Source organism: Microcaecilia unicolor, chromosome 2 (genome assembly GCF_901765095.1).
Source record: "Microcaecilia unicolor chromosome 2, aMicUni1.1, whole genome shotgun sequence".
NCBI lineage: Eukaryota > Metazoa > Chordata > Amphibia > Gymnophiona > Siphonopidae > Microcaecilia > Microcaecilia unicolor.
In genome coordinates, this window is record NC_044032.1 from 430952683 (window position 1) to 430968781 (window position 16099).

General features: G+C 41.6%; 1 protein-coding gene across 8 annotated transcripts in view; it reads left to right on the forward strand.

Annotated features, from left to right (window-relative positions):
* Window positions 1-12832, forward strand: part of SGMS2 (sphingomyelin synthase 2) — a 186406-nt gene extending 173574 nt beyond the window's left edge. For all 8 annotated transcript variants that reach the window (XM_030190784.1, XM_030190785.1, XM_030190781.1 and 5 more), the window contains 2 exons: window positions 4739-4905; window positions 10471-12832. In XM_030190784.1, the coding sequence (XP_030046644.1) occupies window positions 4739-4905; window positions 10471-10674 (371 nt within the window). In that variant the 3' untranslated portion in view covers window positions 10675-12832. The remainder of the gene's footprint in view (window positions 1-4738; window positions 4906-10470) is intronic.
* Window positions 12833-16099: the final 3267 nt, after the last annotated feature.

Below are 16099 nucleotides of genomic sequence, written 5' to 3' on the forward strand. Positions count from 1 at the left end.
AGTTGACATGACTTAGTACCATTGATTGTATCAGGTTGCGAAATTTTTCCCTTGGGAAGAATGGTTTCAGTCGTTTGAGTTTCCACATTGAGTGGAACATTTTCTTCATTGTAGATTTCGCTTCGCTTTCTAGTGTTAGGTTGTGGTCCAGTATGACACCGAGGGTTTTCAGGCTGTCTGAGATAGGGAGGGTGTGATCTGGGGTGTTGATGCTTGTGGGGTTGTATGCATTGTATTGCATGGCTTTTAAAAGATGCTAACTGCACTTGAAATGTAACAGTTCTAGGTTGTTTTGGTTTTGTTTTTGCTGTCTGGTTTCTTTTCGGATGCTACTGGCTGCCATGTGAACAACTAGGTCAGTGACTTTAGGTTTAGCTGATCACTTAGAGATGTTTCCTACCGACTACTATTTCCATTGTACTGCTACAGACATCAGCTGTACTATACAGATAACGCATAAAAGCAGGTCTCCTCTCCATGGAACTTACAATCTAGTCAAGACAGACAAGACAAATAGGTTTTGGGAAGTTTATTTATCATTGTGAGCTTAGTAAAATATGACACACCTATAGCTGGAAACATTCAGGGTTTAAGATTTACAGGCAGCCTAAAAAATGTCCATCCTGGCAATGCATTCCAATTATAAATCAATACTGTGACAAGCAAACAAGCTCTGCTTGTCGGGAAATAAGAGTAATGAACAAGCATAGTGAAATAGTAGCCACCTTAGACCTCTAGAAGGTGGGAGTAGAGGTTATTTACATGTGGAGAACTACATTTCCCATAAGGCATTGAGCTTCAGAAGAGATGACTGAGGAAGCTTTAGAGAGGGGCTAGGTAGTGAGACCTTTCACAGCTGGGAGTAATTAGCAGCAGTACCTGCTGCTAGGAAGGAGAGAGAAATCAGGATAAGCTCAGGAGAAATATTAACAGGGAGGCACTGCAGGATTTAGCAGCAGAAGCTTGGCAGCTAGTGTTTCCCCCCACCCACCACCACCACTTGATTGTTCACTTAACTGGAAGAGCGAGCATCAAGAGCAAGAGAAAGCTTTGTCCACCTTAAGTAACTAAAGGCTCGAAAGGTGGGGAGAAAGGGGGCAGGTCTTCTAGAGCTAGCAGCCAAATAGGGAAAAGCCTGGAAGGGGTAGGGTTCCCCAGGGAAAAGAAGGCTAGAAGTGAAAAATATTTGAAAAGCAAATAATCTTGGTATGGACACTAAAGTGACTGGCTGGATTTAAAAGGTGGAAGGAGACAGAGGGTAGTGGTAAATATAGTTAGCTCCAAGGAAGAGGATGTTATCAGTGGTGTACCACAGGGATCGGTTCTTGGGCCGGCTCTTTTTAACATCTTTGTGAGTGATATTTTGGAAGGACTATCTGGTAAGGTTTGTCTCTTTGCACACGATACCAAACTTTGCAATAGGAGGGCATGGATAGCATGTGGAGGGATCTGGCGAAGCTTGAAGAATGGTCCAGCTTGGGGGAGAGGTGGGGAAGGTTGTGAGAATCAGAGGCATGTAGTAGGACCAATGAGAGAACTCTTTGAGAATTGCAATGATACAGAGGAGTCCTGTTCACCTCTGTTAGCGTAAACTGAAGAGAAGCATATTTTTGTTTATTTAAAAGTTGTTATTTATTATTTGTTGCTTTTGTATCCCACGTTTTCCCACCTATTTGCAGGCGCAATGTGGCTTATATAATACCGTAATGGCGTTCGCCAACTCCGGTAGAGAAGCAAATACAAAGTGATGTTATGTTTGAATAAGGTTCATGTGATTGCAGTTTACTTTTTGTCTTATGTTCATTTTTTTTCTTTTTCTTACATTTGTACCCTGTGCTTTCCCACTCATAGCAGGTTCGATGCGGCTTACATATTATATACAGGTACTTATTTGTACCTGGGGCAATGGAGGGTTAAGTGACTTGCCCAGAGTCACAAGGAGCTGCCTGTGCCTGCAGTGGGAATCGAACCCAGTTCCCCAGGACCAAAGTCCACCACTCTAACCACTAGGATGTTTTATTGTGATCCGCCTAGTATTTAGGCAGAATATAAATTAATAAATACGGCGTTCAAAGCCATTTTCCTCAGTGTTTGCATTCCAATTGAGATGGTGTAAGCTGGGCTAGCATCCTCTGAGGCCCAGATCTGTGCTCCAACAAATCTTGAGCGCCCTCTTGTGACCATATGTACAATTCTAAACACAAATTTAAAAATACATATTTGACAATTCCTGCTACTTTGTTTGAGATGCTCTTTGCAATAATATAACATAAACATTAGATTTTAGAATTGCCTTCTTGAAATCTATACAGTGACTTTTCCAGAGGCCAATATATAAGAAGTTACAACAGTTTAAACAGGACATTAGGTGAAGTTAGTAACATAGTAGATGATGGCAGATAAACACCTGAACAGTCCATCCAGTTTGTCCAGCCGGTCACATTCATTATCAATTCATGATTAAACCAACAATGTATGTGATATAAAATACTTGTACCTGATCTTTCTTTAGTATTTCTGGGATATAGACTGTAAAAGTCCACCTGGCACTGTCTTCATGTTCCAACTACTGGAGTTGCTGTCAAAGCCTACTCCAGCCCATCCTGTGTGCGATGTAAACATAGAGTAGGCACACTTGTTTATACCTTCTTGGAGTGTATTAATCTAGGTATTTTTTGGAGTAAGGTGTTGGAAACGTTAGAGCGCATATTGGCAGTTCGAGTTGACTGGTCCTATAGGATACTATTATTGGGAGATGAGTCTCAATTAAGTGAGCAGGGTATGTCTCATTCTCAGGTGCGTTTTGTATGTGTGGCGCTAATGTTGGCTAGGAAAACTATACTGGCGAATTGGATCCTTGAAGAGCCACCGGCTGTAAATCATTGGCTGGTAAGAATGACACAGATGGCCCGATGGGAAAAGGAACGCAGTAAGTCCTCTGGACAGAGAGGACAGGCATATGGATCCTTGTGGCAGCTTTACGTGGTGCTGCATTCTGGGCCTCCGCTTTCTCCAGGAGTGGGTGGGGAGGGGGTAGGGTTAGGGGGGGAGGGAGAGATGAATGTGTGCAGAGGATATAAACAAAAAGCTAGGTAGGCGGGCTTCATGCATTACTATTTGTCTTATGCCTATGTTTACGTAAAGTGGTATGCGAAGTTCCAGAGATTGCAATTGATGCCAGCTTGTGTGGAGCTATGATTTTGATATATGTTGTAAGATCAGATTTTGGAACTGTATTCTTTGCTCTGATATTGCTAATGTACTGGACATTTATATGTTGTGTTGGAATATTGTGTGCCCTGCACCTTAATAAAAACATTTAAAAAAACAAAAAAACATGGACACAGACCATAAAAGTCCGCCTGGTCCTGGCCTTAGTTCTTCACAATCCAGTATGCAAGGGGAATAATTCTTACATGCAGAGTGCTGTTCCTTACATATCAAATAAAATTGCACTCTGAAAATTTACAAACTGCGTCCTTAATTTATTAACACACAGACATATATCAATACAATACAATTCAAACACTTAAGTTTGAGAAATTAGCCGGGTTGTGGTCGGTGGATCTGAGTATGAGTTATCCCTAGGGATATTGAAGTCTAAAGGCTAAAGAGGTTAGGGCTCTTCAGCTTGAAAAAGAGATGGTTGAGGGGAGATATAAGTTTACCCCCTGCAGCTTCATTTCATGTCCTCTAGTTCTGTAACTTCTCCATTTTTGGAAAAGGTTGTTTGTTCCTTAACATCTTTCAAGAATGTAAATGTCTGTATCACATTTCCCCTGTCTGGGAGTGGCCGATGGTTGGCAGTTACCATAGCTGGTTTTCTGTCCTGTTGGCCTCCCACTTTTAAAACCTGTCAAGCCAGCTATGAACATAAACCGGTTCTTAGGAGTTAACAGTGTCGATCATTTAAAACCTGAGTCCAAAGCTCCATCTCTATTCCACCTGTTTGGCAGGTGCTACGGCATTCTGGAAGAACTCCGTCCACCTCACCTTATGATCCTTCCTAGGACTAGGTTTTCTTCTTTGCCTAACGACTTGCTTTTATCCTTTCCTATATTTTTCCTGGGCTTCAGCCTAGATTGGTTTATGAGGGGGCAGAACAAGCCCATTATGGTTAAGGTCAATTTCCTCTCCCCAAGTTGTTCCAGGTTTCTGAATTGCATATACATATATAAGTACATAAGTACATAAGTAATGCCATACTGGGAAAAGACCAAGGGTCCATCGAGCCCAGCATCCTGTCCACGACAGCGGCCAATCCAGGCCAAGGGCACCTGGCAAGCTTCCCAAACGTATACTGCCACATATTGTTTGTTTGTGTGCATAACTCACTCTTTCTTTAGCACTTTTCAACTTGACTTAGAACAGCATTAATTGAATCCATTTGCAGACATGTAACTTTCTTATCAGTACCAAACTAAGGGGTCCTTTTACTAAGGTGCGCTAATGGTTATCACACACTGTGTGCCGCACAGTCCATTGTATTACCTATGGGCTTCATGGCACTTAACACACACTAACTCATTAGTGCACCCTTAACGCAGTGGCCAATCCTGCACTCGGCATTTACTCTGTTGAAACAACTTTGATCTGATGAGGTCAGTTTTTCTAGGGTACAGTTGAAAAGCACTACCTCCCTTGTTCCTGCCTTGTATATTTTGTCACCACTTCAGATGTGATCGCTGACGCTGGTCTCGATCTAATCCTAACTCTTTTTCTGATTGCTCTTTCGTAGATTCCCCTCGCCACTTCTGGTGGTATCATCTGATTTGCTGGCTGCTGAGCGCTGTCGGGGTGGTTTGCATCCTGCTGGCACATGAACACTACACTGTGGATGTAGTCATCGCATATTATATCACTACGAGGCTCTTCTGGTGGTACCATGCCATGGCAAACGAGAAGGTGAAAAGTTAACACTGTATCCATAGCTTTTGCTTGTGCATAGAGAGATACAGGAAGAAATAACCTATTGCTGTTGAGTATCTGTCTTGTTTGAATTAATGCTTATTTGCCCAACTATGCTTTTATATGGAAAGGACTCAGTACAGCAGGGATTCTCAACCCAGTTTTCGGGGCACACCCAGCCAGTCAGGTTTTTGGGATACCCACAATAAATATGCACAAGATATTGTCCCAAAAACCTGACTAGCTAGGTATGTGCTGAGGACAGGGTTGAGAACCCTTCACTACAGAAAATCAGAGGGCGGAAAATAATAAACATTTATTATGTTTCATGTTCATTTGATTTACCACATACTACTACTACTACTTAACATTTCTAGAGCGCTACTAGGGTTACGCACAGTAAGGGACATTGATGTGGTTTACATAATAATAGAAATAAGGAAACCAGGAAATGAAAAATACTCATTAACATAGGCAGGGACCAACAGACAACAAAAGGAAGGAAATGTTACATGGTCATGAACATGACCAGAGACTAATAAAGAACAAAGGAAAGGACAAAAGGCCAGTATATCAATTCTAAAACATAAAGATATGGGAGGAAGAAAAACAGAGAATTACACACAAATTACGTGATTGCCACCAGCCCAGTTGGGATTGCCAGAGAAAGGTGGAGAGGCGTTAGTTATGCCTGAGGAAAGAAATAGAACTGAATCCTCTTTTAAAGAATTCAAATCCTCTCTGAAAGTCTAACATCTAAAGGTTGATTTATACCAGAGGGGTAGGAGCCAGAACACTAAAGCAAAAGTGTCCAGGCAGATCTGATAGTGGAAAGGGAGCGTCAGGAAATTGTGTTAAGAGGACCAGAGTGTTCTCTGTGGGGAATATGGAATTAGCAGGCTGGATAAGAATAGTAGTAAGCTGACATAGACAACCTGATGGGTGATTGTGAGTATCTTGAAGGGAATCCTCTAGGCAAGAGGGAGCCAGTGCTCAGTCTGAAAAGAGGGATAACATGGCCAAATTGTTTCAAGCTGATTAGTAGCCTAATAGCTGTGTTCTGAATCAATTGTTATCTTCTTATTTGAGTAATCTGTATGCCTTGGTAAAGGGAGTAGCAGTAATCTAAGCAGGAGATTACCAAGGCAAGGATAAGGATACAAAGAGAGGGAAAGTCCAGAATGGAACAGATACGATGTATTTGTTGTAAAGCAAAGTAGCACTTGGAGACAATAACTAGAGATTTGGGCCTAGAAATTGAGTCCTCGACCAACTTCAACTCCATGAATCTCTTAAGGGGAGCTGTACTCCATTGACACTAGGTATAGATGGAACTATGGATGACGAACACCAAGAGAAAATAATAGCACTTCATTTGGCTGTATTTAGTTTCATCTCATTCAAGGATAATCGTTCAGCAACTTTATAAAAACTAGAAGGAATGGTATAATGAGGTGAATGTGTATGTAAGGGAGAGAGGATCTGAGTATCGTCAACAACAAAATAAATGTGAAGCCAAGACACTGGGGCAACAAAGTAAGCAGTGCAAGAAAATATTGAAGAGGATTTGGCCTGAGATTGTGCCCTGGGGAACACAGAATTCAAGGGCACAGGTGAGGAGGATTGCTGAGACCAGTGAACCAGAAACGGTCTATTGATGAAATAGGAGAGAACACTACCAGAGATACAAAGTTCATGTAGCACATGGAGGAGTATAGAGTGATTAACTAGGTCAAAGGCAACAAGGAGAGAGGGAGAATATCTCAGTCATTGTCTAGGTTTACTTTGATGTGGTTGGTAAGATGAATGCATTCAATAGAGCAATGTGCAGAGAATCCAGCTTACCTAAGGTGTAAAATATTTGTTTTGTTTTTTGAGGAAATTGGTCAGTTGAACAGTAATTCTAGCCACAAATAGTTTGTTACTCCTGATGACCAGTGAATATGAGAATAATATTGCCCTTAGCTGGGCTCGCAAGTAGTTTTGGAAGAAGTTGCCATCTTTCATTAGCTCACTGGCATCATGGCAAAGTCCACAGGTACTTTTCACCCACAGAGTTACACCAAAGAGTCAAAGAGAATGTACACAAGGGCTTTCATGTTGAAAATCACTGCAAGTACTCAGAAATTAGCTCTTGCTTTTTCTCTGGGCACGTCCACGGAAAACAATGCACATAGTCTGAAAATGTAACCTATGTCATCCCCCAGACCAAAACATGCAGCTGGGAAATAGAGTCTGGCTAAATTTCAGTCACCTTCTATTGTGAATGCTTCCTTCAAATGCTGCTTGAAGTCCCTGTGCACACTTTCAGTTGGGATGGTAGGCAGTTTTCAGACAGCACTTTTACTTGAGTGACTTGGTACCCTGGTAAATGGCATTTGAAAATTGCCCTGCTTGCAGTTAGAAAATGGGGTAGTGGGCCAGGTCTTCAAGACGTTCAGGGCTGGATGGAGTTTCATTATAAGTCTTTACTAGAGTATCTGAATGTGGTTTGGGAGTGATTTATATCTAAAGTAACTGTATGCATATTTTTCACAAGTTAAAATGGTATAGGATAAGGATTCAGTTTAAATTGGACCTACCCTTGTGACAGGTCTTCAACAAAGTGTATGACTTGATAATCACCCATCATCATTCTCCTGACTAGCTCTGAGATATGAGGCTCAATTTTGCATAGATCTTTCAGGAAGGTATTTGGACATCCCAGATTTAGGGCATGCACAGTTCTCTAAGTATTTTACAAAAGGCCCACCAGATGTGGAGACTTTTGTAAAATACATACGAGGATAAAGAAAGCCTTTGCTTCTTGTTGAACCATTGTTGAAGTCCTTACACTGCTGCTTAATTTTTGTTATTTCTGTATTTTGTATATGGAATTGATTTTTATTTTTGTTTTAAGTACTTTTATTATGTGTGCTTTATTATAAAACACCTAGAATGATAGGATAGAGCAGATACATTTTTTAAAATACTTTATTTATTATTTTAAATAGTAATACAAAGATAATTCTTTGAAAAGATACACCAGTTTTAAGAAACATTTCAAATTAAGAAACTAAACTATACAAACAAATTCTTCTCAGCTGGTTACGATAGTCCACAATTGCAGATAACATTTTTTAATAAATAAAAATGCACATGGAAGAGCTGGCATGTCTGGAGGAAACAAGCATGTTCAAAAGTAAAGAGAAGCATCACTAGTGGTTTTGAAGGTATAAATGCTGATTTTCAACCTGCCATTGTAAGTACTGGCATTTATTATTATTATTATTTATTACATTTGTATCCCGCGCTTTCCCACTCAAAGCAGGCTCAATGCGACTTACATAGTAATGGGAAGAACAATATAATATAACAAATATAACAGTAATAAAAGAGATAAGTAGGTAAAAGATAGGTGATGTGGAAGGGAGGAAGGTGGGAGATTTAGTCTGGAGCAATGTCACTGTCTTCTGGGTATGTGTCGGGTAGATGGGTTCATAAGATTAGTCTGGGTCATTAGACACATAAATGCTAGATTCTGCAAAACTGGATGTCTGGGAAGAGCCAATTTAAGAGTTAATCAAAAGTGAGGACAGAGTATCAAAGAACAGATGACTGGAGACCTTGGCAACAGCTGTTTCTGTATTTTGTAGAGAGCGAAAGCCAGAACTCTTCCGTTGTATGATTCCGTAATGTGGCTATGCCACTTGATCTCTATCTTACCACAACATCACTTTGTATTTGTTTACACTGGAGTCTGTAATGCCTCTCCGGTACTATGTAAGCCACATTGAGCCTGCAAATAGGTGGGAAAATGTGGGATATAAATGTAACAAACAAATAAAATCATAGTGGATCGAGAATAGATGAAAATCCATGTCCAGATGAGCAGTTAGCTGACCCACCTGTCTCGCAGCAGGTATAAATACAAGACCCTTTACCCCCAAAACTGAAGTCCACCAAATTGGAGAACCTTGTAGATAAAAGTACCTTTTTTTCTATGTGTGCATGTTATGAAAGGGCACCATGTTTTTAAATAACAGTATCTCTTATTTCCTCTATATAACAAAAAAAAATGTTGGGTGTACAATAATACAACTTGGCTCAGAAATCGACCTATGATAGAGCTATAAAATCATCATACAACAAATATGTAGTGGGATAAATAATCTTTGAAACCACGGTGTAATTATGTCGTCGTCATGTGTAATTAAACTCTGGAATTCGTTGCCTGAGAATGTGGTAAAGGCGGTCAACTTAGCAGAGTTTAAAAAAGGTTTGGACGGCTTCCTAAAGGAAAAGTCCATAGACCATTATTAAATGGACTTGGGGAAAATCCACTATTTCTGGGATAAGCCGTATAAAATGTTTTGTACTTTTTGGGGATCTTGCCAGGTGTTTGTGACCTGGATTGGCCACTGTTGGAAACAGGATGCTGGGCTTGATGGACCTTTGGTCTTTCCCAGTATGACAATACTTATGTACTTATATGTACAGTTGGTCAGTATGGGTTTTTCACTGGAATATAAGCACATCATAATTTCTGACACAAAATGTTATGGAATGAAACAGTTTCTTAAAATGTTTCCTGAAAAACAATGGTTACTTGGTAGAATGAAGACACTTACTTGTAAAATCGATATTGCCAGCGATTTCAGATGCCACCCCAGTAGTGGTCAACCCCACAGCACATATGCCGCCAATGTAATTTTTACCAAGGTGAAGCTCCAGTATTAAGTCAAGACATTCTGCAGACCTGCTCCACACATAGGCATTTCAAACGTGAACTTTAAATTATTTGCACTGATAGTTTAAATTCAGCAATTTTTGGGGTATGTTTACTAAGATGCATTAGCGTTTCTAACACACCTTTAAAGTTAAGGCGCGTTAAACGCTTACGCACTTTTACATTTCTATAGGCATGTTAGCGTTTAACGCGCGTAAACCATTTACGCACTTTTAAAACATTAACGTGCCTATAGCGCACCTTAGTAAACATAGGCATTTGTTTGCAAATTAGATTTTGAACATAACGTTCTCGGTGTTCACATTTATCCTTTTCATTCGTTCACATGATGTTTCGAAGTACCTTTATTAGATGGTTTGCATAGAATATTTATCATGCTACATATTTGTTGAATGATCATTTTATAGCTCTTTCATAGGCCTGAGCCAAGGTTTATTATTATACACCCAGCTACTTATTTATTAAAGAGAAAAAAATAAAAGGTGCCTGTTATTTTGAAACACATTGTACATTTGTACTTCCAGCAGGCTAAGATTCCACTCAGCTGGATTTGGATGAGTTAAGCATTTTTACCCACATAAAATGATGCATGGCTCTTTGAAAATGTTCTGCAGTCCAGCTGTAGCTGTTAAACATTGTCACAACACATTCTACCAATAACTACTTGCACAAGTCCTTCATTTGTAATTGAATTTATCTGTTGGCGGCTCCCACTACACTCATAAGTTTATCCATATCACATTCTTTGTCCTTTTTTGGTGTATTGACCATATGGTCAAACTTGCTGGTATAATTGATGTCTAACTTTGCTTTATTTCCTCTTCTGGAAACAGAGTTTAAAGACATCTGCACAGTCAAACTTCCTGGCTCGCTGCTGGTGGTTCCCCGTGTTTTACTTCTTTGAGAAGAATATCCAAGGCATAATACCTTGCTCTTTCTCCTGGCCCATAACCTGGCCTCCAGGCTGCTTTAAATCGTCCTGCAAAAAATATTCACGTGTTCAGAAGACAGGAGAAGACAGCGAAAAATCCACCTGAAAAAAAAAATATGCAGTTTTCTTTACCAAAAACAGTTCATGCTATAACCAAATGAATAGTTTTTAAAAATGGACACAGTTGTAAATCAGGATGACATGGACCAAATTTTGTATAACCAATTGGACAGCTGGTGGCAGGAAACATTGGGAGTGGAGAGGAGAGAATGCGTTACTCGTTGAATTCAACGTTTACTGCTCCTGATCTGGAGCTTGGCTGCTGAGTGCTAGTCTAATGCACCATGGATTAGAGCTGCCTTCCCTGGGGAGAGGGCACTCAGGACTGTGGTTCAGTAATGGGGCTTCTCAGGAGGTGCCAAGGAATCCATCACTCTGTATTAATTGTCGTCCATCCACAAATACGTCCAAAGCTCTGACTCAGTTTTGATCATGGAAGTTTGTTGAGGTGGAAAGGCACAGTGCCTGTCCTTCCACTGCTCTTTATGTACCCAGAGTAGATGATGGTGAAGAGGGGGGCTGCATTGTCTCTGTTGGGGAAGGGCCACCTAATTTAGGGATAGAGAATGCACACATGAGCCATCATGTCTGTGAGCCTTATTTGTCCATGAAAGCTTCAGTTTCCTCCTGCCTACATTATGTATTCTGTTTATAAATCACTCAGTTATTTAAGTACCTTTTGATTTTTGTTTTCTGGAAAACTGAGAAAGCTGTTACAGTGCCAGCAGAAAATACTAAAGCAGAGAAGAGAGATCTGAAGATATCACAAAAGTCTCTACAAGTGCAAAGAAAGACAGTTATATAATAATTAAAAAAAAAACCCAAACAATTAAAATGCACAGTTTTTGCTATTTCAGCACGATGTACTAAGGTTTTTCTCACATTCTGTGTTGGGGGTGAGGGGAGTGTAGTGACTGGGCCCAAAATGTTATTTTGTGTTCATTCAATAATTAGGGGAGGGGTAAGGTTGTATTTGGCCCTTCCCATCTTATTAACCCTAAAAGATTCCTGATATGGAAAGTATTCCAACTGTAAATCCTTTTTTAGGGGGGAAGGGGGGGGGGGTACTTCAGAACAGTGTAGGGAAAAGGTTTAGTTTTGGAACCTGCATTATGACCCCTTTTATAAATGACCATGTTCTGAACCATTAATGTCCGTTACTTTTTCTGGCCAGATAAACAGGAGAAACAGTGCCAGGTATATTTGGAACACCTGCCACCAGTTGGGTACTACAAACCTTCTCCACACAGCAGCCTTGTCTATCATCCTGTCATTGTGGGGTTGGGGGAGTTATCAACTTGGTCTGCTATTAAGTCGAACTTTTCTGCTGCCAGGAAACTTAGAATTTTTGTTTTTCTCATTTCCCAAGAAACCTGAGCAAAGCAGTAAGGTTGCTGTGCCAATTTACTTGAAAATGCAGAAATAGGGGTCAACAAACAACCTATAGGGACTTTTTTCTTTTTTTTTCCTTTTGCACTAATTCAGCTCTCTAGAATTATCCTCCTTTCATCATGTCAGTGAAGAAACAGTGCAGTTACACTGGGTTTAGACAATAAAGAGTCAGCTAGACCTTGGATTGTGTGTATATTAGGGATGTACATTGATGAAGGTGCCTTTGGTTTGTTTAGTGTGCCTTAAAAATGTAGTGCACATTAATCTACAAATTAATACACATTATGAAGGCTGTACAGGTACACGATCTCTAATCTGAAATCCCTGGGACCAAACACATTTTTGGTTTTAGAATTTCTCATATTTTGCAATGGTAGTCAGGAAGCTGAGGAGCTTAATGAAAGTATTGCACAACTTAGTCAGTGCTGGTTGGTAAATACTGTTCATTTTCTGCTTTTCACTGCTACCCATTGGAGAATCTGCAGCTCTTTTAGGTTGAGCAAGTATTGCATTGGGGGCATGTTTGGTGTTCAGATGACCTCCTTGAAAAAAATTTCAGTTTTTAGAATTTCAGATAAGAGACCTGTATTTAAATGAATGTGTGAAAGAAACTGATAAAATCACTGTGCACACCCTTATTGCATATGCCTTTACAGTTCAATAAAGAAAAGCTGGATCAACATGCAGGCAGCTGAAAGTCACCTACTGTGCAGTGGTGTTGCTATGGGTTAGGCACAGGCTCACCTATTCTTGGCTGTGGCCCACCCAGCAATGGCGCCTCACTCACCTCTTTCCCTCTCCTCCACTGGCAGCCTGGGATCTGCCCCTCTCTAAACCCCCTCTCCCCTCCCCCCACAGTGTACCTCAGAGGTGTCCGGCAGCTTCAGCAATTCATTATGGCTGCCTGCGAAAATTAAAGTGCTGCGGGCACCAGATGCCAGGGGGCGGGGCTAGAGAGAAGGGTTGTTACTGGCCACATGTGTGCAAAGGAGGAGAGATGTTGGATGGGGGGAGGTTTAAAGAAACCATGTATTTTATATATCTATCTGAATACATCTCGCCTTATACCTCTCCTACTCTTCTCCGAACTCTCTTGCTCCTTTTCCTGCTCTCCGCTGGGGACATTAATCCCAATCCTGGTCCTCCACATCAACTCTCATCCTATTTGTGCAGGTCACATCGTGATATCTCCAATCTAATTTCTGTTCCTCTCCTCCCCCCTTCTTCCCTGTCTTTCTCTTGCGCTCTGTGGAATGCCCGCTCTGTCTATAACAAACTTTCCTACATCCATGACCTCTTTATCTCTCGTACTCTCCACCTGTTTGCCCTGACTGAAACATGGCTTTACCCTGAAGACTCGGCTTCAGTCGCGGCCCTATGCCTTGGAGGTTATCTTTTCTCCCATACTCCTCGCCCGGTTGGCCGCGGAGGTTGTGTCGGGCTACTACTTTCACCCGCTTGTAGATTTCAACCTCTTCTTCCACCTCAGTCTCACTGTTTTTCTTCCTTTGAAGTCCACTCCATCCGTCTATTTGCTCCTCTGCCTCTCCGAGTAGCAGTCATTTATCGACCCCCTGATAAGTCCCTTTCTTCCTTTCTCACTGACTTTGATGCCTGGCTTTCCTTCTTTCTTGAACCTTCATCTCCTTCCCTCATTCTTGGGGATTTTACCATTTATGCTAATGATCCCTCTGACTCTTATGCTTCTCAGTTTCTAGCTTTAACATCCTCTTTCAATCTTCAACTGTGCTTCACTGCCCCCACTCACCAGAATGGCCACTGTCTTGATCTTATCCTCTTCTCAAACTGTTCACTCTCCAGTTTCTGTGCCTCAACTCTTCCCCTCTCTGACCATTATCTGATAACTTTCACACTTAAACACCCTCCTCCCCAGTCCCGTCCAATCTTAACCAATACATTTAGGAATCTTCAGACTATTGACCCTTCTACTCTGTCCTTCAGTGTTTCAAATCTCTTCTCTACCACTATGTTATCCAAGGCTGTCAATGAGGCTGTCTCTTCCTATAATAACTATTCTCTCCTCTGCTCTGGATACTCTCGCTCCTCCCATTCCCTGTTCTGTAAAACGTACCACACCCCAGCCTTGGCTGACCTCTAGAATCCGCTACCTATGCTCCTGTGCCTGTTCTGCCGAACGCCTTTGGCTGAAATCCTGTGCCCATGCTGACTTCATACATTTCAAATTCTTGCTGACCTCCTTCCTGTCTGCTTTTTTACTTGCCAAACAGGACTATTACATCCAGTTGACAAATTCTCTTGGCTCAAACCCTCAACGTCTCTTTGCAACACTGAACTCTCTCCTCAAAGTGCCTTCACCTCCAACTCCCCCTTCACTTCCCCCCAGACTCTGGCTGAGTACTTTCATGATAAGGTTCACAAGATTAAACTTGAATTCTCCTCCACCTCTCCTTACCTTAGTCCATTCTCTCAACCCTCCAACCCCTGCTTCCTTTTCTGAAATCACTGAAGAGGAAATTACACATCTTCTTTCCTCCTCGAAACTAACTTACCTGTTCCACTGAACCTATTCCCACCCATCTACTTAACACTCTGTCTCCTACTGTCATCCCTTTTATCTGTCATATCCTCAATCTTTCACTTTCCACTGCGACTGTTCCTGATGCCTTCAAACATGCCGTAGTCACACCACTCCTTTAAAAACCTTCATTGGACCCTACCTGTCCTTCCAACTGTCGCCCCATCTCCCTCCTCCCTTTCCAATCCAAGATACTTGAACGTGCTGTTCACCGCCATTGCCTTGACTTTCTTTCATCTCAAGCTATTCTTGATCCAGTTCAATCTGGCTTTCGCCCCCTTCATTCAACTGAAACAGCACTTGCTAAAGTCTCCAATGATCTGTTCCTGGCCAGATCCAAAGGTCTCTATTCTATCCTCATCCTTCTCGATCTATCTGCTGCTTTTGACACTATTGATCACAGCCTACTCCTTGATACGCTGTCCTCACTTGGATTTCAGGGCTCTGTTCTTTCCTGGGTTTTTTCCTATCTCTCCCAGCGTACCTTTAGTGTATACTCTAGTGGATCCTCCTCTACTTCTATCTGTCAGTTGGTGTACCTCAGGGATCTGTCCTGGGGCCTCTTCTTTACAGCCTGCCTGTCTGACATTGCTGCCTGGATGTCTCAGTGCCATCTGAAACTAAACATGACCAAGACTGAGCTTCTTATCTTCCCCCCTAAACCAACCTCTCCTCCTCCCCCATTCTCTATTTCTGTGCATAACACTCTCATCCTTCCTGTCTCATCAGCTCGTAACCTTGGGGTCATCTTCGATCCTCCCTCTCCTTCTCTGCACATATTCAGCAGACTGCTAAAACCTGTCGTTTCTTTCTCTATAATATCAGCAAAATTTGCCCTTTCCTTTCTGAGCACACTACCAGAACCCTCATCCACATTATCACCTCTCATTTAGACTATTGCAACTTGCTTCTCACAGGTCTCCCACTTAGCCATCTCTCTCCTCTTCAATCTGTTCAAAATTCTGCTGCACGACTAATATTCCGCCAGTGTCGTTATGCTCATATTAGCCCTCTCCTCAAGTCACTTCACTGGCTTCCTATCCGTTTCCGCATACAGTTCAAACTCCTCTTATAAGTGCATTCACTCTGCAGCTCCTCAGTACCTCTCCACTCTCATCTCCCCCTACATTCCTCCCCGGGAACTCCGTTCACTGGGTAAATCTCTCTTATCTGCACCCTTCTCCACCGCTAACTCCAGAGTCCGTTCCTTTTATCTTGCTGCACCATATGCCTGGAATAGACTTCCTGAGCCAGTACGTCAAGCTCCATCTCTGACCGTCTTCAAATCTAAGCTAAAAGCCCACCTTTTTTGATGCTGCTTTTAACTCCTAACCCTTGTTCAGAACCTTTATTTTATCATCCTCACTTTAATATTCCCTTATCTCTTGTTTGTTCTGTCTGTCCTAATTAGATTGTAAGCTCTGTTGAGCAGGGACTGTCTCTTCATGTTCAAGTGTACAGCACTGCGTACGTCTAGTAGCGCTATAGAAGTGATAAGTAGTAGGGGTGTGGAAGGGCCCAC